General features: G+C 39.7%; 1 protein-coding gene across 10 annotated transcripts in view; it reads right to left on the minus strand.

Annotated features, from left to right (window-relative positions):
- Positions 1–16,600, minus strand: part of znf536 (zinc finger protein 536) — a 164,775-nt gene that overhangs the window by 23,859 nt on the left and 124,316 nt on the right. The window contains exon 6 of one of the 10 annotated variants that reach the window (XM_064312515.1): positions 8,596–8,656. The exons of the other annotated variants lie outside the window; for them this stretch is intronic. Within the exon in view, the coding sequence (XP_064168585.1) occupies positions 8,596–8,656 (61 nt within the window). The remainder of the gene's footprint in view (positions 1–8,595; positions 8,657–16,600) is intronic. 10 annotated transcript variants of the gene reach the window in all.

Consider the following 16,600-nt stretch of genomic DNA (forward strand, 5'->3'; position numbering starts at 1 on the left):
GTCTCCGGATCGGGCGGGCTGATTTAAGCTGCACCTGAGATGGGCTCTGACGTGACATTTCAGGGCTGTCTGCGCTGTTGCGGCGCCCTCGGCTAGTCAGGCCCGCCAGGAGGCCAAGAGCGCTGTTAGCCCACACACAGTGTGGTCCGGCTACAGAGGCGAGCGCGGGGGCGGCACGGGCCCCTGGTACTGTCTTTGCCTCTCTCTCCCCGCCCCCACCCGATCGCCCTCAAAATAATGTTAACCTCAAGAGACGCCACAGCATCTTAACTGGCCTGCACACACTGTTCACACACACGCACACACAGATACACACACACACACACACCTAGGCACAACAATCTGTATCCTTCATCATCAGTGCGAGAAAACTGTTCCACATACACCCACAGAAACTCAATAGAAATGCCTGTGTCCCAGATTGTAAGATAATAAATTAGATTTGAGAGCAAACCAGATCTTAGCCATCTTGAAGCAACAATACATATAAGATATACCAGTATGTGGCATAAGTCTTTAAAAAAATGACTGATTCTTAAAGGAAAGTGTGGATATTTTAACAATGAAAACACACAGGTCCAAATCTTACAAATGTGAGATAAGCAACGTGAGTAAGTCCCAAATTAAACATAAGACATTTTTGATTCAGATATGGTTTACATGTAAGCCATGCAGTTACTGTATATATTATTATTATATTATTTACATACTTGCCTTTTAACAGTAAAGCACTGTTAGTGAACATAATGTCAAACTATTCGTGCACTAGGGTGTGTAGTTACAGCCACTCTCCCATGTCTTGACACAGCTATAAACATTTTGTGAGAGATCAGAACTGCTCCTCAAAAACCAATATCTGATCTGAATGACAAAATGAAGAGTTTCCATACACCTTAATGCAAATAGAGAGGGGAAAAAAAGTAAAACTAAAGCGCATCTTCAAAAAATGTAAAATGTAATCAGTATGCATGGTAAATCCTGTTTTGAAGACACATGTCCCATTAAAGTTTCCATATAAAATATATCTCTGAACAAGCCCCTAGTGCAAATGTATGAGAACGATTACTTGAATGTATTGTAGTTTTATGTAAACATTTCTTTTCTCTTGGATATACCACTGTATACCAATAGGACTAAAACCAGGTGTGTTTCAGTGTAGATGTTAAAGAGAAGGCTGTTACATCTCCAAGATCAAGCATTTGTCCTTGAGTGAAAATACATAAACTAATAAATAAATGGATAAATATGTTTTTATTAGTGAGGCCTGAGTTTGTTAGTGAGCAGACATGGTACTAGAATAAGAATTACAGAATGTAAGCAGTGAGAGCATGTCAAAGGAGAGGAAGATGGGCTGGACCATTTTCACTTTGTGCACCACCTATGAAAGCCATTTAATTCAAAATACAGACAGATAGCTAATTATGGAACACGGAGAACACATTGCTCCTTGTGGTGTGTCACAAATGGCAACTTCATGACAGCTCTTTCAAGCTGTTCAGCTTCTCCTGTAAAGCTAAAGCCCTTGATTTCTCAACATGTATGGCTCACGTCCATTAGGCTACGTTATGTTTGAGTCATAATGATACACAGTGCACGAGATGGCTGTCAAGCTTTAGGCATTTGGGCAGGCTGTACAGTATCAGAGCCTGATTATTATTATTATTATTATTATTATTATTATATTATTATTATTATTATTATTATTATTAGTAGTAGTAGTAGTAGTAGTAGTACTGGCAGCAGCAACAATTGTAGTAGTAGTATAAGTAGTTTAAATTAAATTTGTTTAAATTAAATTTGTAAATGTTTAAAATATTTGTTTCTTACATCAAATTGTACAGTACATGTGGTGCTTTTTTTAAACCAATGAAAAATAAAACATTTTTAAAAATCAAGCTGGCTGAAGTAAATTAAACGTAAGAACATCATTAGATTAAACAGATTCTTAAATTCAGTTAACAACATTTCTCCGATTTATCAGCAGATTGTGGATTGCGTTGGCCCAGGAATGCTAACCAATCCAAGATTCTGCAATTCAGGCACTACTTTCTTCAGCTGAATCCCCTTTGCCCTTACACGATCAGTATCACAATCCTGCCAAGATTCTTGCATTTGGAACTGTAGACAAAATAGGAAACAAAAATGAAAAGAAAAATACCTCTACAGTATTCATATTTCATGAAAAAAAAATCTCGAACTATTCCAGTAATTACGGCATTTTGTTCACTTTCTGTAGATTTCTTTTTTTGGCTGCCACATCAATAATATATTTTTTTTTAGTTTCAGTCTATCCTTCCTTTTTTCCCAAGCCTGTGAAACTTCAGAGATGTGAACAATTACCCGTTTCTAATATAAAACCAGTGAAATATACCTGGGATTATAAGCCATTGACAAATAACCTTGCTGATAGATGTGAACTAGATTTTGTTCAAAGCACTCCGTCAGCCTCAAAAGAGATTAGCAGTTCTTATCAGGTCAATGATGTCGCCGGGGAAATGTGTTTAAAGTCACATTGATTTATTGAAAGGTTCCCCAATAAGGAGACGTTTTCAGCTCAAAGCCCGGTGTGTGCGGTGAGATCCGGGGGCCGCGGCGAGCTGGCGAGGCGCTGGAAGAGAATCGCATTTAGCAAAGTAAATTGTGAGATCTCGTTTGATGGGCGAGATAACAGCCTTTCCCCCCCCCCCCTCTCTGCCTTCCTTGGACTACCGTAGCACGCCGCACGTCCCTCTCAAAACGGCGACCGTCGAGCGCCGCGAAACAAAAAGAGGAACTGACAACAGCAAATAATAACGCTCTTTTGTTCGCGTGAGTGAAAGTGCGTCAAAGGCGTTCGTTTTTACAATATTACCTTCTTAAAAGTAACTGGAAAACTTTAAAGGGGAGAGTCTGTGGGAACAGCAGGACGACACAGACTGAAGCTGAATGGTCTCATTTGGAGGAAATGGATAATGGAGGAGTCTCTGGCATGTCACTCTTCTCTTCTGTCAGCAGAACATTGTTAACCCCTCTCTCGCTCCCTCTCTCTCTCCCCCTCGCCCGCTCGCCTGCTGCCTCGTTTCCACGCCGAGGTCTCGCAGATTCTGGGAAGCGATCCCAAAAATTCTCCACTTCAAAAAGCCCCTGATAGCGCCTGCTGGAGGCCTTTCGATCCTGAGAAATCTCTTCACCCAACCCAACCTGAGTCTCTCAGAAGGATACGGGAAATTAAATATATTCCAAATTAGAGGCTTTGTTAGGGAGTTCTCATTCAGGCCTCTAACCTTGGAATGTGAGAGCAGCAGCAACAGCAGTGAGGTGCTTGCCAAATGTACTCCATTAACCACATTATAAGCCCCATTGAGCAAGGATTAGCCTACCCTGTATATAATGTTAAACAACAATGGGTCAAAGTTATTTTTCTGTAACCTAAGATATTTTCAATTAAATAAGATTTTTCAAAAATTAATTACGGTCATGAAGCAGCGGCCTGTGATAGCAGGAAATCACGCTAACGGTTGCATTTATTCCCCAACTCCAGCGGCCAGCCGGGCATGCAGACAGCACAATGAGCACTTGTTCAAATGAAAGGCCTTTATGCGTTTCGCCTGTAACTGTACGGCATGCACAGATAAAGAGATAATAAATGGATCGATACATATTATACAGAATAAAATCAGGGGACGATGACAAGATGGACGACATGTCTCCGTTTCTTTTTCCTGTAACGGAATGAGGAGATGAGGGGCATCACTGGTGAGTCGGAACCGAAGAGCTGGAGGTTCAGTAGAGTACAATGGCCGCATTACATTGCAATCTAAAGCATGGAGCCAATGCACTCCTTAACATCTGTACCACACAGATTAGGCAAAAGCCAACATTAAAAATATATTGGAAAACAATGTTTGTTACATACCGTATATGGGTTATCAGCATTAGGCAGGACAGAGCCTTAACTCTATGGATTGGCTTGGGTTGGGGGGGAGGGAGAGGGGGGCCTCGGAATCGTGAAGAGCAAAACATGATTCGGGGCTCCTGAACAAACAGCACTGCTCCCTCAAACCATGCCAGCGAAAACGGGGATCAAACACGCGAGAGGCTCGGGCGAAATGATATCGACAGAATGTCAAACACAGCGATGGCCGGAGCGGGGGGGCTTTACACACATCCCTCAGCCTGTCCGTCATCAAGCTGGAATACTGTTTTAATCTATAATAACAAGGCGGGCAGACCGGGGGAAGCACAATCGCAATAGGCCCGGCTCTGTGGGAAACCTGTTCCACGAGCAGAGCCAGAAAACAGTAAACGGGGCACAGCTTCTCATGCCTTTGCTTCCTGGGGCACTGTGGGAATTTGTGTCTATATGCTACAGCCAGACTACAGTGTGATGGATCTGTGGGTATGAACCCTCACTGAGACAAACATCCTTGTATTCTTGAAAAAGGCAATTAGCTTGAACTGCCACAGAATTATGAAACAGTAGAACAGGGAAGTCTTAGAAGATAATTCATACTATATTTTGTACTGTAAAACTGTATCTGCTAATTATACATGTAATATATTGCTGAGGCTTCAAATAAATAAAAATACAATTAAATTAAGCTTCATCTTACTTGTTAAGAATAAATATATGGTCTATCATGCTCCATCTGACTGATACGTTTCAGTAATTTTTTCCATAGACACCCAAAACATAAAATTAATAATAGTATGTACAGCACTGTATTTTGGGTTTGTTATTTTACTCCCCCCTCAATAATTTACTAACCCAAAAACCACCTATGGAATGTAAACATTTGAGGTTAAATCTGTACTCATTCATACATAAGTGACAGATAAAACTCTATCTGTTCAATCTGAATATACAGTTTGTCAGGAAATAAATGTAAGGTTTGAATTCAGGAATAAGGCCTTTTTGCAAGATTGCATCTGAATAAACCACTTAATGTTCAGGAATGGCCTCTAGGTGGTGCTAGTCTTTTATGTGTGTGGGTATATTTTTACAAGACAATAAAAACATTAATTTGCCCTGAAATCATTTTTGACATAAATGTAAAATGGTGCCCATTCGAACTCAGTAATGAAGCATGGTGCATTTCTGCAGCTCCTAATTTGACTAGTTAAATGACTCCATTACGTGTCTAACAGACAGAGGCCAATCATTTCTGGTCAGTTGATGCTCACTTACCCGCATCATTTTTGCTCAGAAAATATTAAGTCCCATATCTGCTTTTCTTTTGTCTTGCCTTTTTAACCATCTGATTGCTCACAGAAAAAGGGAAATGGGAAAGAGGCACTCCGGCCATCCGAACTTGCCAGTGCGCGGCATACGTTCGCGTCCTGATCACACCCTTAATTACACATTCGGGATAAATGAGCAAACTCATCCGCTAATAAATAAATAAATGCACAAACAAACAAATAAATAAATAAGCGTACCTCATGTCTGTTCGCGAGATGGGGAATTTCATGTGGATTCGTGTAATCATAACCTTGTCAAAGAATTGGATTTTCAGCTTTTAGAGAAAACAAATTATTAAAGGACATTGAATTATTAAAGAGCTGGCTGTCTATCAGTGTCACTTAACACATGTAGACGGCAAAATGCTTTCCTACCAGCTCCTGTTTGGACATCTGTTTAAAAAATGAGTGCCCCCCTCCCAACCCGTCCTTGTGCAATTGAAATTAATTAATTTGTTTGTTTGTTTATGGCAGAGACAACTTCTGTGTAACACCCCGCCTTTCTCTTTTAATGATCACCCTATGAGACTGCTATGCGCTCAGTTTCACTGAGGATGACATGTCGCTACTCGTTGGATAATAGATACAGAAGATCCTTTACTTCTCTGGGACGGAACTACACTGCAATTTACAACCGCCGTTCCTTCAGCAAAACACCCCAATTCACTCACTCTTATCTCGGTAATTGACACGTTGCTGTGTGAAAAAGTGAAGGGTTTCAAATCACGGCGTTTGAAATTCCAGTGTATACATCACAGGGTAATAACTCCTCATATTAAACAAAATATTTGTAAATCTGATATTGTTAGATGTTTTTATTTATTTATTTGATATTCATCTACCCACTGGATTCGGCATTGATCAATCCACTTTTTTTGTTTTACTTCAAATATAGTTTTTCACAGCGTATGTTTGAGAGGAGGTAATTGGTTGCGCACATCAGTGTGTTAATGACTTGAATATGAGGACAGGAGACTGAAAAGGCATAGCATTCATAGAACATTGCCCTCGTACACCTGAGTAAATGAAATTGACTTACAGTAGCACCGGAACATATCCAGGTTTATAAATGGGAAATGTGTAATAGATAAGCTATGAGAGTCACCCCAGATAAGGGCACCTGCTTAGTAAATTCATAGTAATGTAATTATGCAATATCACAGGTGTGGATTAGGTGATGGACTTATGGAAGTCAAGGCCAGGGCAGTGTTAAGGCCAACTGCAAACTGCTAATCCACACCTATGTGGGTCATCCCTAATGTACTCTGTGTGCAGACACCAGGACAGAATCTTCCTGGGATTAGCACATTGCCTTGCAGAGAAAGAGTCACCCTCTCAGAAAGATATAGTTAATATTTAGCACTTAGCACTCTTATCCAGAGCAAATTCAAAAGTAGAGAGTATCAGTACTGGTCTCAGCAATTAAAAAGTGATATTAACAAGAAAATACAGATCATCAATATGTGAAAATATAGCTTGGTGAGTACATGGTTATATACCACCGTACACAGAATAAATAGCGGGGGGGAAAAAACCAAAAAAAAAAAACAATAATCATAAAAAAGAAAGTCATCAGTTAAAGGCTGTTATCGTGTAATTTAAAAGCCCATATTTGGTCAGGGCATTACAGTGATGACAGGTGGGGTTGAAACCTCAGGACTTCCTTAACCCCTCTCCTACCCTACCCAAACCTGGCTTTGGGAGGGCAGGGCCATGATTGTGACAGCACTAGCCTGCTCACACCATGTTGCCCCCAGGCACTGTCTCCCAGCATGAGTACTGACAGCTGCTCACACACTACCATGTATGACAACAAAGCATATAGTATGTCTCACAGAAAAAAGGTTTCATGTAATTGCTAATTATGTAGCCTGAGCTCCAAGACTAAGGATTGAAGAGCTAACTATGATACTTTATGTTATCACTTGTATCTTTATAAAGTTAATCTGAAAAGTGAAAAATGGTTAAGAAATAACATTCCTACAAGTTAATGCACAAACTGGAGTACCTTATTCAGGGGGACAGTCAATCAACGCATGAAGAAATTTAATTAGTAGTTAGATGCAATAGTTCTTTGGTCAATTTAAAACAACAACAAAAAAATTGACCAAAGAACTACTGCCTTTAACTTGCTAAGGGTAAATCTGCTCTGCATTTTTCTTTGAGTAAAACAGTCCTGTTCCACTCCGAAAGTGTGATGCTGTCCCATTGTGATCTAAATGGGGGGGACTAATATCCCACCAGACACCCACAGGTCACATGTTAAACACATATTTGCAGAAAACATACTCCGCTTTAATGTCCCTGGATTGGACATTGTGAACAGATCGCTGAGCTTTCATGTTACTGTATCCCTTCTCCACCACCCCCCCACCCCCTCCCCCTTCTAGCGGCATTTTTGACTGTTGATCCTCCCAAAAAGGACAGATCAAATATTCCACTTGAGTTGCAACCTTCCGCTGTGGTGCAGATACGATTGGGGATGACGGAGGGGCCTGGTTTGAAGTCCTAACTGACAGCATTACTTTGATATCCTCACTCTCAGTATATCACCAAAGACGTACAGAAAAGAAGAGGGAGAGGGGGAGAAAAAAAAAATGAAGAGATGAACAAAAGCATCTGTGGAGTGGTCAGAGCCAGCGGCATCTTGAGTCGGCAGCTTTTGAAGTTCACTTCCCCCGCCCGTTTCCCCGCCTCTGGTCTATGGTAGTACCCACTGGCGACACACTAGATGGTGCTGGTCCAAAAAACACTTCAAGTCAGGAAAGGAGAGTCCTTTTGACTGAAATGAATCTAAACATATGAATCCAGACTATATTATTATTAATATATTGTGTTGGACTTTATTTACAGCAGTGCATTTTGCTAGTTAAATATGCAAAAATCCAAATCCAAGTAACTGCTTTTCAAAATGTATATTTCTGCAAATAATTTTCTAAAATCTGTAAAGGTGAGACTGTTCATAGTGCTCCATGGCAAATGTGAAGTGCAACAGAAGACACACAGGACACAATTAATCCAGCATGCACAGCACAGCGATACGACGCTCCAGATGTCCCTCTGCTGCGGACGCGAGAGAGTTAACCTGCATTTTTAATGTCTCCGTATAAACAGATTTTGTTGCTGCTTAAAGTGGGCTCAAAATTAAAGCATATCATTTTACACACATATTGCATGCATATTACCCAGACACAGCTGTGCGCGCCCTGCTCTTAAGAGCCGCGTGATTAAGTTAGGGGATATCAGATAAGATTTAAACCTCTCTACGACTGGGCTGCTTTTGGGGCGAGGAGGACCGCTTGCTTTGTCCCGGTAAGTTATTAAATGGCAAAATGACATTATTTTCTAAGTGTATGTGTAATTATTACCACACACCTGTGGCTCCTGCCTTCCCCGACAGGAGAAGGAGTGGAAAAGAGAGAGATGTCGTTCTGCGCTGCGGGGGTCCTCATTTAAAAAGAAAAACACAAAGACGGATAATCAGCGCCTGCCTGCCACTCCCGGTGCTCTGGTATTCTAATAATTTACACAAACTGAGCGATAGTCAAAATCACCTAATGTATGCAAATCATTAAGCAGTTGGAAGGGAATTGTTCAAATCTGTGTTTTTATATCATACATTCGGCTCGAGTGGACAGCATTTGCTTTAAGCAGTGCGACCCCGACAAAAAATGTCATTTGATATCATCGAATGAGCCTCCTCTCAAAAACATGTACAGCATAATAGAATGACATCTTCTGAATAAGAAGTTGTCATATTTTTTTCCCCAAGCATTGATTATTACACATTGAGTGGAAAGACTCGGCGATTCAGGTTGTCCAATTATGAAGGATAGTGCCTAATTAAGTTCAGTAGCGCTGAAATGAAAGTCTAGCTCATGTATGACCACGGAAGATAAAAACAGGCCATCCTTAGACAGAAAACACATGAAATAGCACTCAAAGACAAAGGAAATTACCTATTAAAGATAGAAAAATGATCTTCCTCTGCCCTTGTTCCAAAAAATGACTCACAATGTTGTAATTGTTTACCTCTGACACCGACTGTAATTCCTCTCTGTCTCGTTGTAACAGAATATTCTAGCATCTCTCACAAGAGCCATGCATATTTTCCACTTAATGGGGCACTGCAGCCCAAAACTTCAGCAAGCTGTCTCAATGGGATTTTATCTCACTTTTAGTTGTTGTGGAGAAAAAGAGGAAAACATACAATAATGAATAATAAATGAAAAAAATGAATAGCAATGCACTGTGTACAGATTTCTTCAGGTCTTTAGTTGCATCATGCCATTTCATTTTGTTATCAATCTGTGAATTGTCTTGGATGTTCAAACACAACTTTTTTTGTTGTGGGTGACTTCTCAAGAATGCACCATGCTTCACTGTGCACTGTGCAAGAGAGCCTGAATTGAAATCTAATCATGTCACGGTTTTACTCTCTCCTGCATGCTTCGAGTGGATCTGAAAGTATGAAAATAGCTGTGTTTTTGGTGGAGCATTTAATAAAAAGCAGATGGCCGCCGATGTAGGGCCTTGCTGTGTTGGTGACATGCCTTTAATATTTTAGAGTGGGCTTGCTGTAAATGCAGAAGCAGCTGTTTCCTCCTGTTATAAATTTTGAGTTCTAATGCATGATTGACAACTATTGGATTTAGTGTAAATTACAGGAATGAATATGAATGTGATGGCCGACCGACGTTAATGTATTCATCTTCATCTAAGGGTTCACTGCATTTCCTTTTTAACCGCAGAACCACAGCCTGTGTATACGGCATCTACCTGTTTCAGCTATTAAGTGCTAATATTTAAAAGTACATGAATATTTCAAAAGCTGTTGATAGAAAGGAAAGGGGGATCAAGTTATATTTGTATGTGTTTGCTTAGCTGCTATCCGTTTAGTTTTAATGTCAGAAGCGAGCGTTATTCCCTTGGCACTTACAGTAGAGGTGATTGTCATCAATTCGCATCTTGGCATTTAACCACCTGCTTCAAACGCAAGTATTTGAAATGCAAATAAACCGCATATGCCCAGACAAATTAGAAAATATGGGGAATAAATACTTTTGAAGTCATAACTTTTTACCATTTTCCATCGGGGAGTTGCACTGTCAAACGTTCTTTTTCTTGAAAAGGCAATGCCCGACAGATAATGCTTTTCCGTAGGAAACTGCATAATACTAACTGATTATATATTTATTTATATTTCTTCCACAAAGCAAAGCAAGAAAAAAAAGTCTTACAATGTGCTATTCTTATGTCTCTCAAGTGTATTCTATTTACTTTTTCCTGGGGGGAGAGACATAATTTACAAGATTTATTTTCTCCTTGTCGCTATTGCTAGTTCTATATCAATAACCATACATCATATTTAACTCCAACTCCATCTCATATTGATATTTGTCTATAATCATTACATTTCTTCAATGTGCTTTGTCTTCCTGTAGCAGTTCTTGGGTGTGTATGTCCAATTCTGCAGCCTCTGCAGTTCAGCTAAATTTAACTTTGTTATGACAGTGTGTCCAGTAATGGAAGGCCAGGAACTGAATGACTCTTGTGACCTGATGATATTAAGGGGAACAGCTTTTTAATGAATGAAGCGCATCATTTTTCATAAGGAGTCTATTTAGACATGATCATGTTTCACTAACTGAATCAAGGCGTTACTTGGCCCCACAATTTTCCTTTTTTTAATTTTTATTTTTTTTTCTTCACTTTTTAATGTTTCCATGCAGATGAGCCTTAAGTAAATAATTAGGACCAGAGAGTTAATCCAGCAGATGGGGAGTCAGCAAATGTTCCCACATTGTTTCATCATTACAACATTTAGAGATAAAACAAGAGACTTCAAACGAGTCGCTTTCCCAAATATCAGGTAAACAACCGCACTTTGGCAAAAAAAAACTTCTACCTTCCCAACAGTTTGTTCCTACTTTTGATAAACTTGCTGAATGCCGTCTTTTCCTTCTTCAAATTAACAAGCGGCTTTCCTTTTGTCAGTAGAAGAAAAAGTGCTGAGTGCAAAACAGATTCATTAGTGTTAAAAGCCCCCCCCCCCCATCACATGCCACACCTTGCAGCTTATTGATTTGGTTAAATTACAGCCTGACGTGATTAAGACATGGCTATACCAGTAGGGTTCTCTCCTTGAATTGCCTGTCATTCCCACTGACAAAAGGAATATGAACAGATGCAGAAAATGATGCTGCGCTGTTGCTGCGATTGTTCGCCGGCCTGTCAACAAAAGATGACAGGGCTCCTGACAAGGTGTTACCTAATTGTGTTTTAAGATGGGATGACACCTCGTCTTCTTCTGATATGTCCCTTAATGCAATTAAACATCCTAAAAAATGGGGGGGGGGGGGGTGGCAACAGACTACCTGCGGAGGGCCCGCATTGCAAATGAGAACATAATAAGAACATCACAAGGAGAGGAAATTGTCTCCGGGATGACAACAACATTAAAAAGTCCAGTAATTATAAATGTATCTTCTTTTGTCAAAGCAGCCGTTACATTGAGGTTTGTTGCCCCCCACAATGCGAGCAATCCATCTCAGAGAAAAATGATCCAAAAAATGAATTAATAAATAAATAAATAAAAGTTTTACTGTTGTCAAGGACATCCAGTTGTCCGGCATTAGATGCATGCTTGGACGAGAGGCTACAGAGGAAGGGAAAAAAATTGAAATAAACCCAACTCCCATCTGATGACCAGCTTGTCCATAATACTGAATTCGTCTTTTTGCCAAGTTCTAGCATAGAGAAAGCGTAACTCCAAATATTAAAGATTCCCAGTCATTTGTCTAATGTTGGACAGAAAAATGGAAACTTCTGTGCTATGAAAATCCTGATAATTTGGTGCTTTTACGCCTTTTTACTAAAAATTACAATGTGACCAAATAAAAATGCTAGGGAAATAAAACAAGACTACATGGAAAAGTGGCATTCGTCTTTAAAATTCCTTAAACAATTAGAGGACAGATGATGTCGCCATCTTGAGATCATTTGTCATCTGTCAGCCTCCTATGACCTTGCAACAAACAGAAAAAAAGCCTGATACCATCTTTACTGAGAAGAAGAACATTGTTTTAGTAATAAAAGAGACATTTTGCCTTAACATTTGCACAGTCAGTTAAAGAGAGCAAACATGAAAATCCATTATAGAACGGCACTTAAAAGTGTGACCAATCCTTGTTTAGTCAATTGGAAGCAAAGTCTGAATATGATGTTTGTCTGTTGCTGGCTACAGCATACAGATCAGCCAGGATTTTATGATGGAAAGGGAGATTTTGTCGTCTTTTTTTATTTTTTAGGAGGATTGGTGGGGGAGGGGAGGAGAGGGCCACTGCAGCCAAGCTCTGCTTATCTGTTCTCCTCTCTCCTTTTTCTCCTTAACAAAAGCATTAATGTGCAAAGCAATATGCCGTCCCATTGTTCTGTGTTTAAAAGCTTAAAGAATGGGTTTGTAGAACTGGCAAAAACTAGTAGTTCAGAGCTTGTCAAAATCATGTTTTCAGCGAGAGGAAAACAAGGCACAAAGGGTGATAAAATGTGGTTAATAAGAGTGGTTTTCCAGAATGTGCTGGGATGAGGTTTCACATTAAAAAAGATTTATCTTAAAGTATGGTGTTAATCCGTCGCTTAATCCCTCAACCCTTTTCCTACAGAGTCTAATAAAAACTATAAACCATAAAGTTTCTACAATTTCTGGAAACTGGTGCATGCTGGGATTTATTTTACAAGAATTTTTATCCTATGAATCATAGACAGAACACAGGCGAACACATCCTCCACAGGCGAGCTTAACATTCAGGACACATAATTAAACAAGGAAGAGGGGGAGAAACACATACAGTATCTTCGTTATGTGATCATTTTAAGAAGAAAATACCAGTTTCTTGCAACCTTGCAGCTGTCAAGTACTTCTAGAACTATCTAAAATATCTGTGATCATATATTATATGAATTATGCAAAATATTTATCACATAGAGAACTTAAAGTCGGTTAATGCTAAATTCATACTGCTAAGACCGGTATTGCCTCATAGACTATCATTACAATATCAAGTAAAATTAATATAGATTTATAGTTACAAGAGCATAGTTTTATAGTTAAAGGTTATGGTCAAGGACCATATCATTATAATTATCATACAATCATTAATGAGAGTTTAATCAAAATATTATTCCTATAATAAATGCACAAATAATCTCCCCTTCACATCACACTACACCTCCCTGCAAGCTGCTTTAATACTAAAACATATGGACTTATGTAGACACCAGCCCATCACATAAATATTTTATTCAGATCACTCTCTCTCTTTCTCTGTATGTGTGTGTGTGTGTGTGTATGTGTGAATGTGTGCGCGCATGCGTGTGCGAGTGTGTGTGTGTGTGTGTAATGTAATGTTTTGTTGTTCTTGTTTTTTTTTCTCTCCGGTTTTAATTAAATCTTGCTTGGAATCCTTCGAGAAAGCTAATCATGTCGGCATATCAAACTTGGATTTAGCCAGCTTAAAGACAAAAAATGGAAAGGAAAAAAAAAACATAAAACACGGTAAAACAGCATCTGACAGCAAACAAAACATACAGACACAGACATGTGAATATTAAAAACTTTGCTATTGGTATAGCTTTGAACTGCAACCAAAAAGTTCAGGAATCGCAGAACCCTGTGAACTTTTTAAAAGTCTGATTTATTCAAACGTAAATAGTACGCTGTGTGTGTGTGAAGTAAAAAGGATCAAGGGCCAGTTATTAGATTTGTCAGGAACAAAAGCCCTACTGTTGGAGACAGTGAAAGCTCCACAGTAACTGTACCTTTCAAAACTAATATGTAACCATATCTGTTTTAAAAGGCTGATTCATATTACTGCAAATGCATGAGAAAGTTGTTCCCATCTCCGACCCCACGAAACTTGACTCTCATCTTAATGAGCTTCAATTGGAATGTGGCCTTTGTGAAAAGTATTACATTTGAAAAGATGGAACATTAAATTTTGTAATGATGTAAAACATCTTCAGTTTCTGACAGGACAGTGGTGCTTATTGTGCTTTATGGTCGCCGTGGTGACTCAAAGGTCATTGCGTATATGACTCCACGGACAAGGGCAGCACTGAATGAAAATTAGGTTATATGTGATCAACTAAGTTATTAATCAGATTAAAATGGATTCTCTTTGCTTCCTATTTAACAAGGCTTTGGGAGAGAGAATACAAATGAGCTAAGAGGAGAGAGAGAGAGAGAGAGAGAGACAGAGAGAGAGAGAGAGAGAGAGAATGCTGTTTATTTATTCCGATAACCGATGGAATATTAATTTATATCTGAAATGATGAGATTTATCAGAAAAGCAGGCTTTAAAAAAAGCACGTCTACATGGTTATATGTGTCCTTGGATTTTACCAGTCCTCATTGTCCCCTGTGGTGCTTCATCCAGGTAACCTTTCTAATCCTGATTAAATTACTGTAATTAAAGCAGCAGCTATTCCTCCCCCATTATTCCCTAATAAACAATGCACCACTCCAAATCCAGTCTACGGGATTTACACGAAACATCGCAAAAGCACGTGCTATTATACATCTGTAAAGAAGGCTTAAGTACATTTTCTTAACAACTAATGGCATGATATTGTGGGCTTATTCCTGATTTTGTTTATTTATTTTCCCTTTTCCCGAGAACTTTTCTCTCCCTCTGATGTGTTCTATCAAACGCAAACGCAGCCGAGCGAGATGTGAGTTCCCGATCATGCTTCGGTCGCTCTCTTCCCGCTGAGCGCCAACAGGGATGAGAAAGATTCAACTTATTTGTCTTTAATTGTTACCTTTCAAAAGATACCACTGCTGTTACTACCTCCATACTGTTATTTTTTATTACCATCAACACGTAAGCTACCATTGAAGTTGGAAAAAAAAAAGGTAAGGCAGAACTAAGCCGACACAGTTTCCTTTTTTATTTTTTTATGTTCACAATCTACCTCTCTTTTTTTCACAGAAGTTCCAGCATTTGCTCTCATTAAGTGCTATCCGGCAGTGTAAGTACAGTTATTATGTTTGTGTGCATGTGTCGCATACTGTACCTGTGTGCTCATAAGAAATGTTATTTTATCAGTATAACCCCTCTGAGACCGTCTCCTTACATCTAACGCTGCCTTGGGAGAGAGCAGTGCAGCACTAAGAGGAACATCACAAATTGCACAGAGCCTATGTCTACGGGAAAGAATAAAGCACGTGCTAGAATAACAAGCACGGATGCAAAATTCACCCACTAACAACATGTTAGGTTTTCAGGCCAATGTGTGCATTACTTACACTTGGAGTACACAAATCTTAACACACAAAACGCTCGCTAAAATACAGCAGAATATAGCACAGCCATAGAAAGTGCAGTGAATTCTGTTTATTCTTTTAAAAGGGACGAGTTTCAGGCGGGATTATTCCTGTACATAATATAATGAATAGAATAATTGTTGTGTACTTAATGGCGTCTGATACCTGCCCCCCACCTTTTCAGCAGTAATGTAATACTACATTCAGTGCATTCTCAGTGCTTTATGAGGATTGTATCATCATGCTGAGAGAGAGAGAGAGAGAGAGAGAGAGAGGGAGAGATGAGAAAAGCAAGCATAGCCTTTCAATGGTTTTCACAACAGAAAAAAGTTGATATTAGGAAATTAGAAATGGAAAAATATTTTTAGAGACTCCACAGCTGCTCCTGCACGAGCAACAAGTACCATTCAGTGGGGCTGACAACAGCTATTACAATTAATTGCTCTTTGAAACCAGTATTTGCACTGGTGAGTGACAAGGTGTGAATTCACCTCAGTCAAAGTTAAAATGGTAATATCGCGAACGTGAAATAGCACGTCATCTCCTCATCTCACACAATCCACTCAGCGCACAAAAGAGTATCTGCAACGCCGTCTGGCACCTGCAAAAAAAAAAAAATCTTCAAAGAAGACGTTCACGACAAGTTCTAATAACGGGGAGGTTCTGTGGGAGAAGCACCCGGAGTGGCAGCGTGTAGGAGCGCCGTGGAAGAAAACGTGGTAGGAGTAACCTTCTGCGGAGGAGAGTGGCATACGAATAACATAAGACTTTCGGCGGTTGACCTATGGAGGGAGCGGCTTCTTCACTCATGTAGTTAATCGTCCTGAACTCCAAACACCACAATCGCTCTCGTGGCGAAGGTGTGTAATCGCACTGCCTGGAGGACACAGGGAGTTTTGAACATAAGTAAAAGATGTAAAGAGATGCCATTTTGTGTCTTGGTGAGGAGATTCATGTGTGCTTATACCCCTGCCCATGCTGGCCCTATAGCAAATTGAAGCCCTTCTGCACATTTGCGCTAGGCATTCTCTGGCATGAGCATGTGCACCTCCG

Source organism: Anguilla rostrata, chromosome 16, assembly GCF_018555375.3.
Source record: "Anguilla rostrata isolate EN2019 chromosome 16, ASM1855537v3, whole genome shotgun sequence".
Lineage (NCBI taxonomy): Eukaryota > Metazoa > Chordata > Actinopteri > Anguilliformes > Anguillidae > Anguilla > Anguilla rostrata.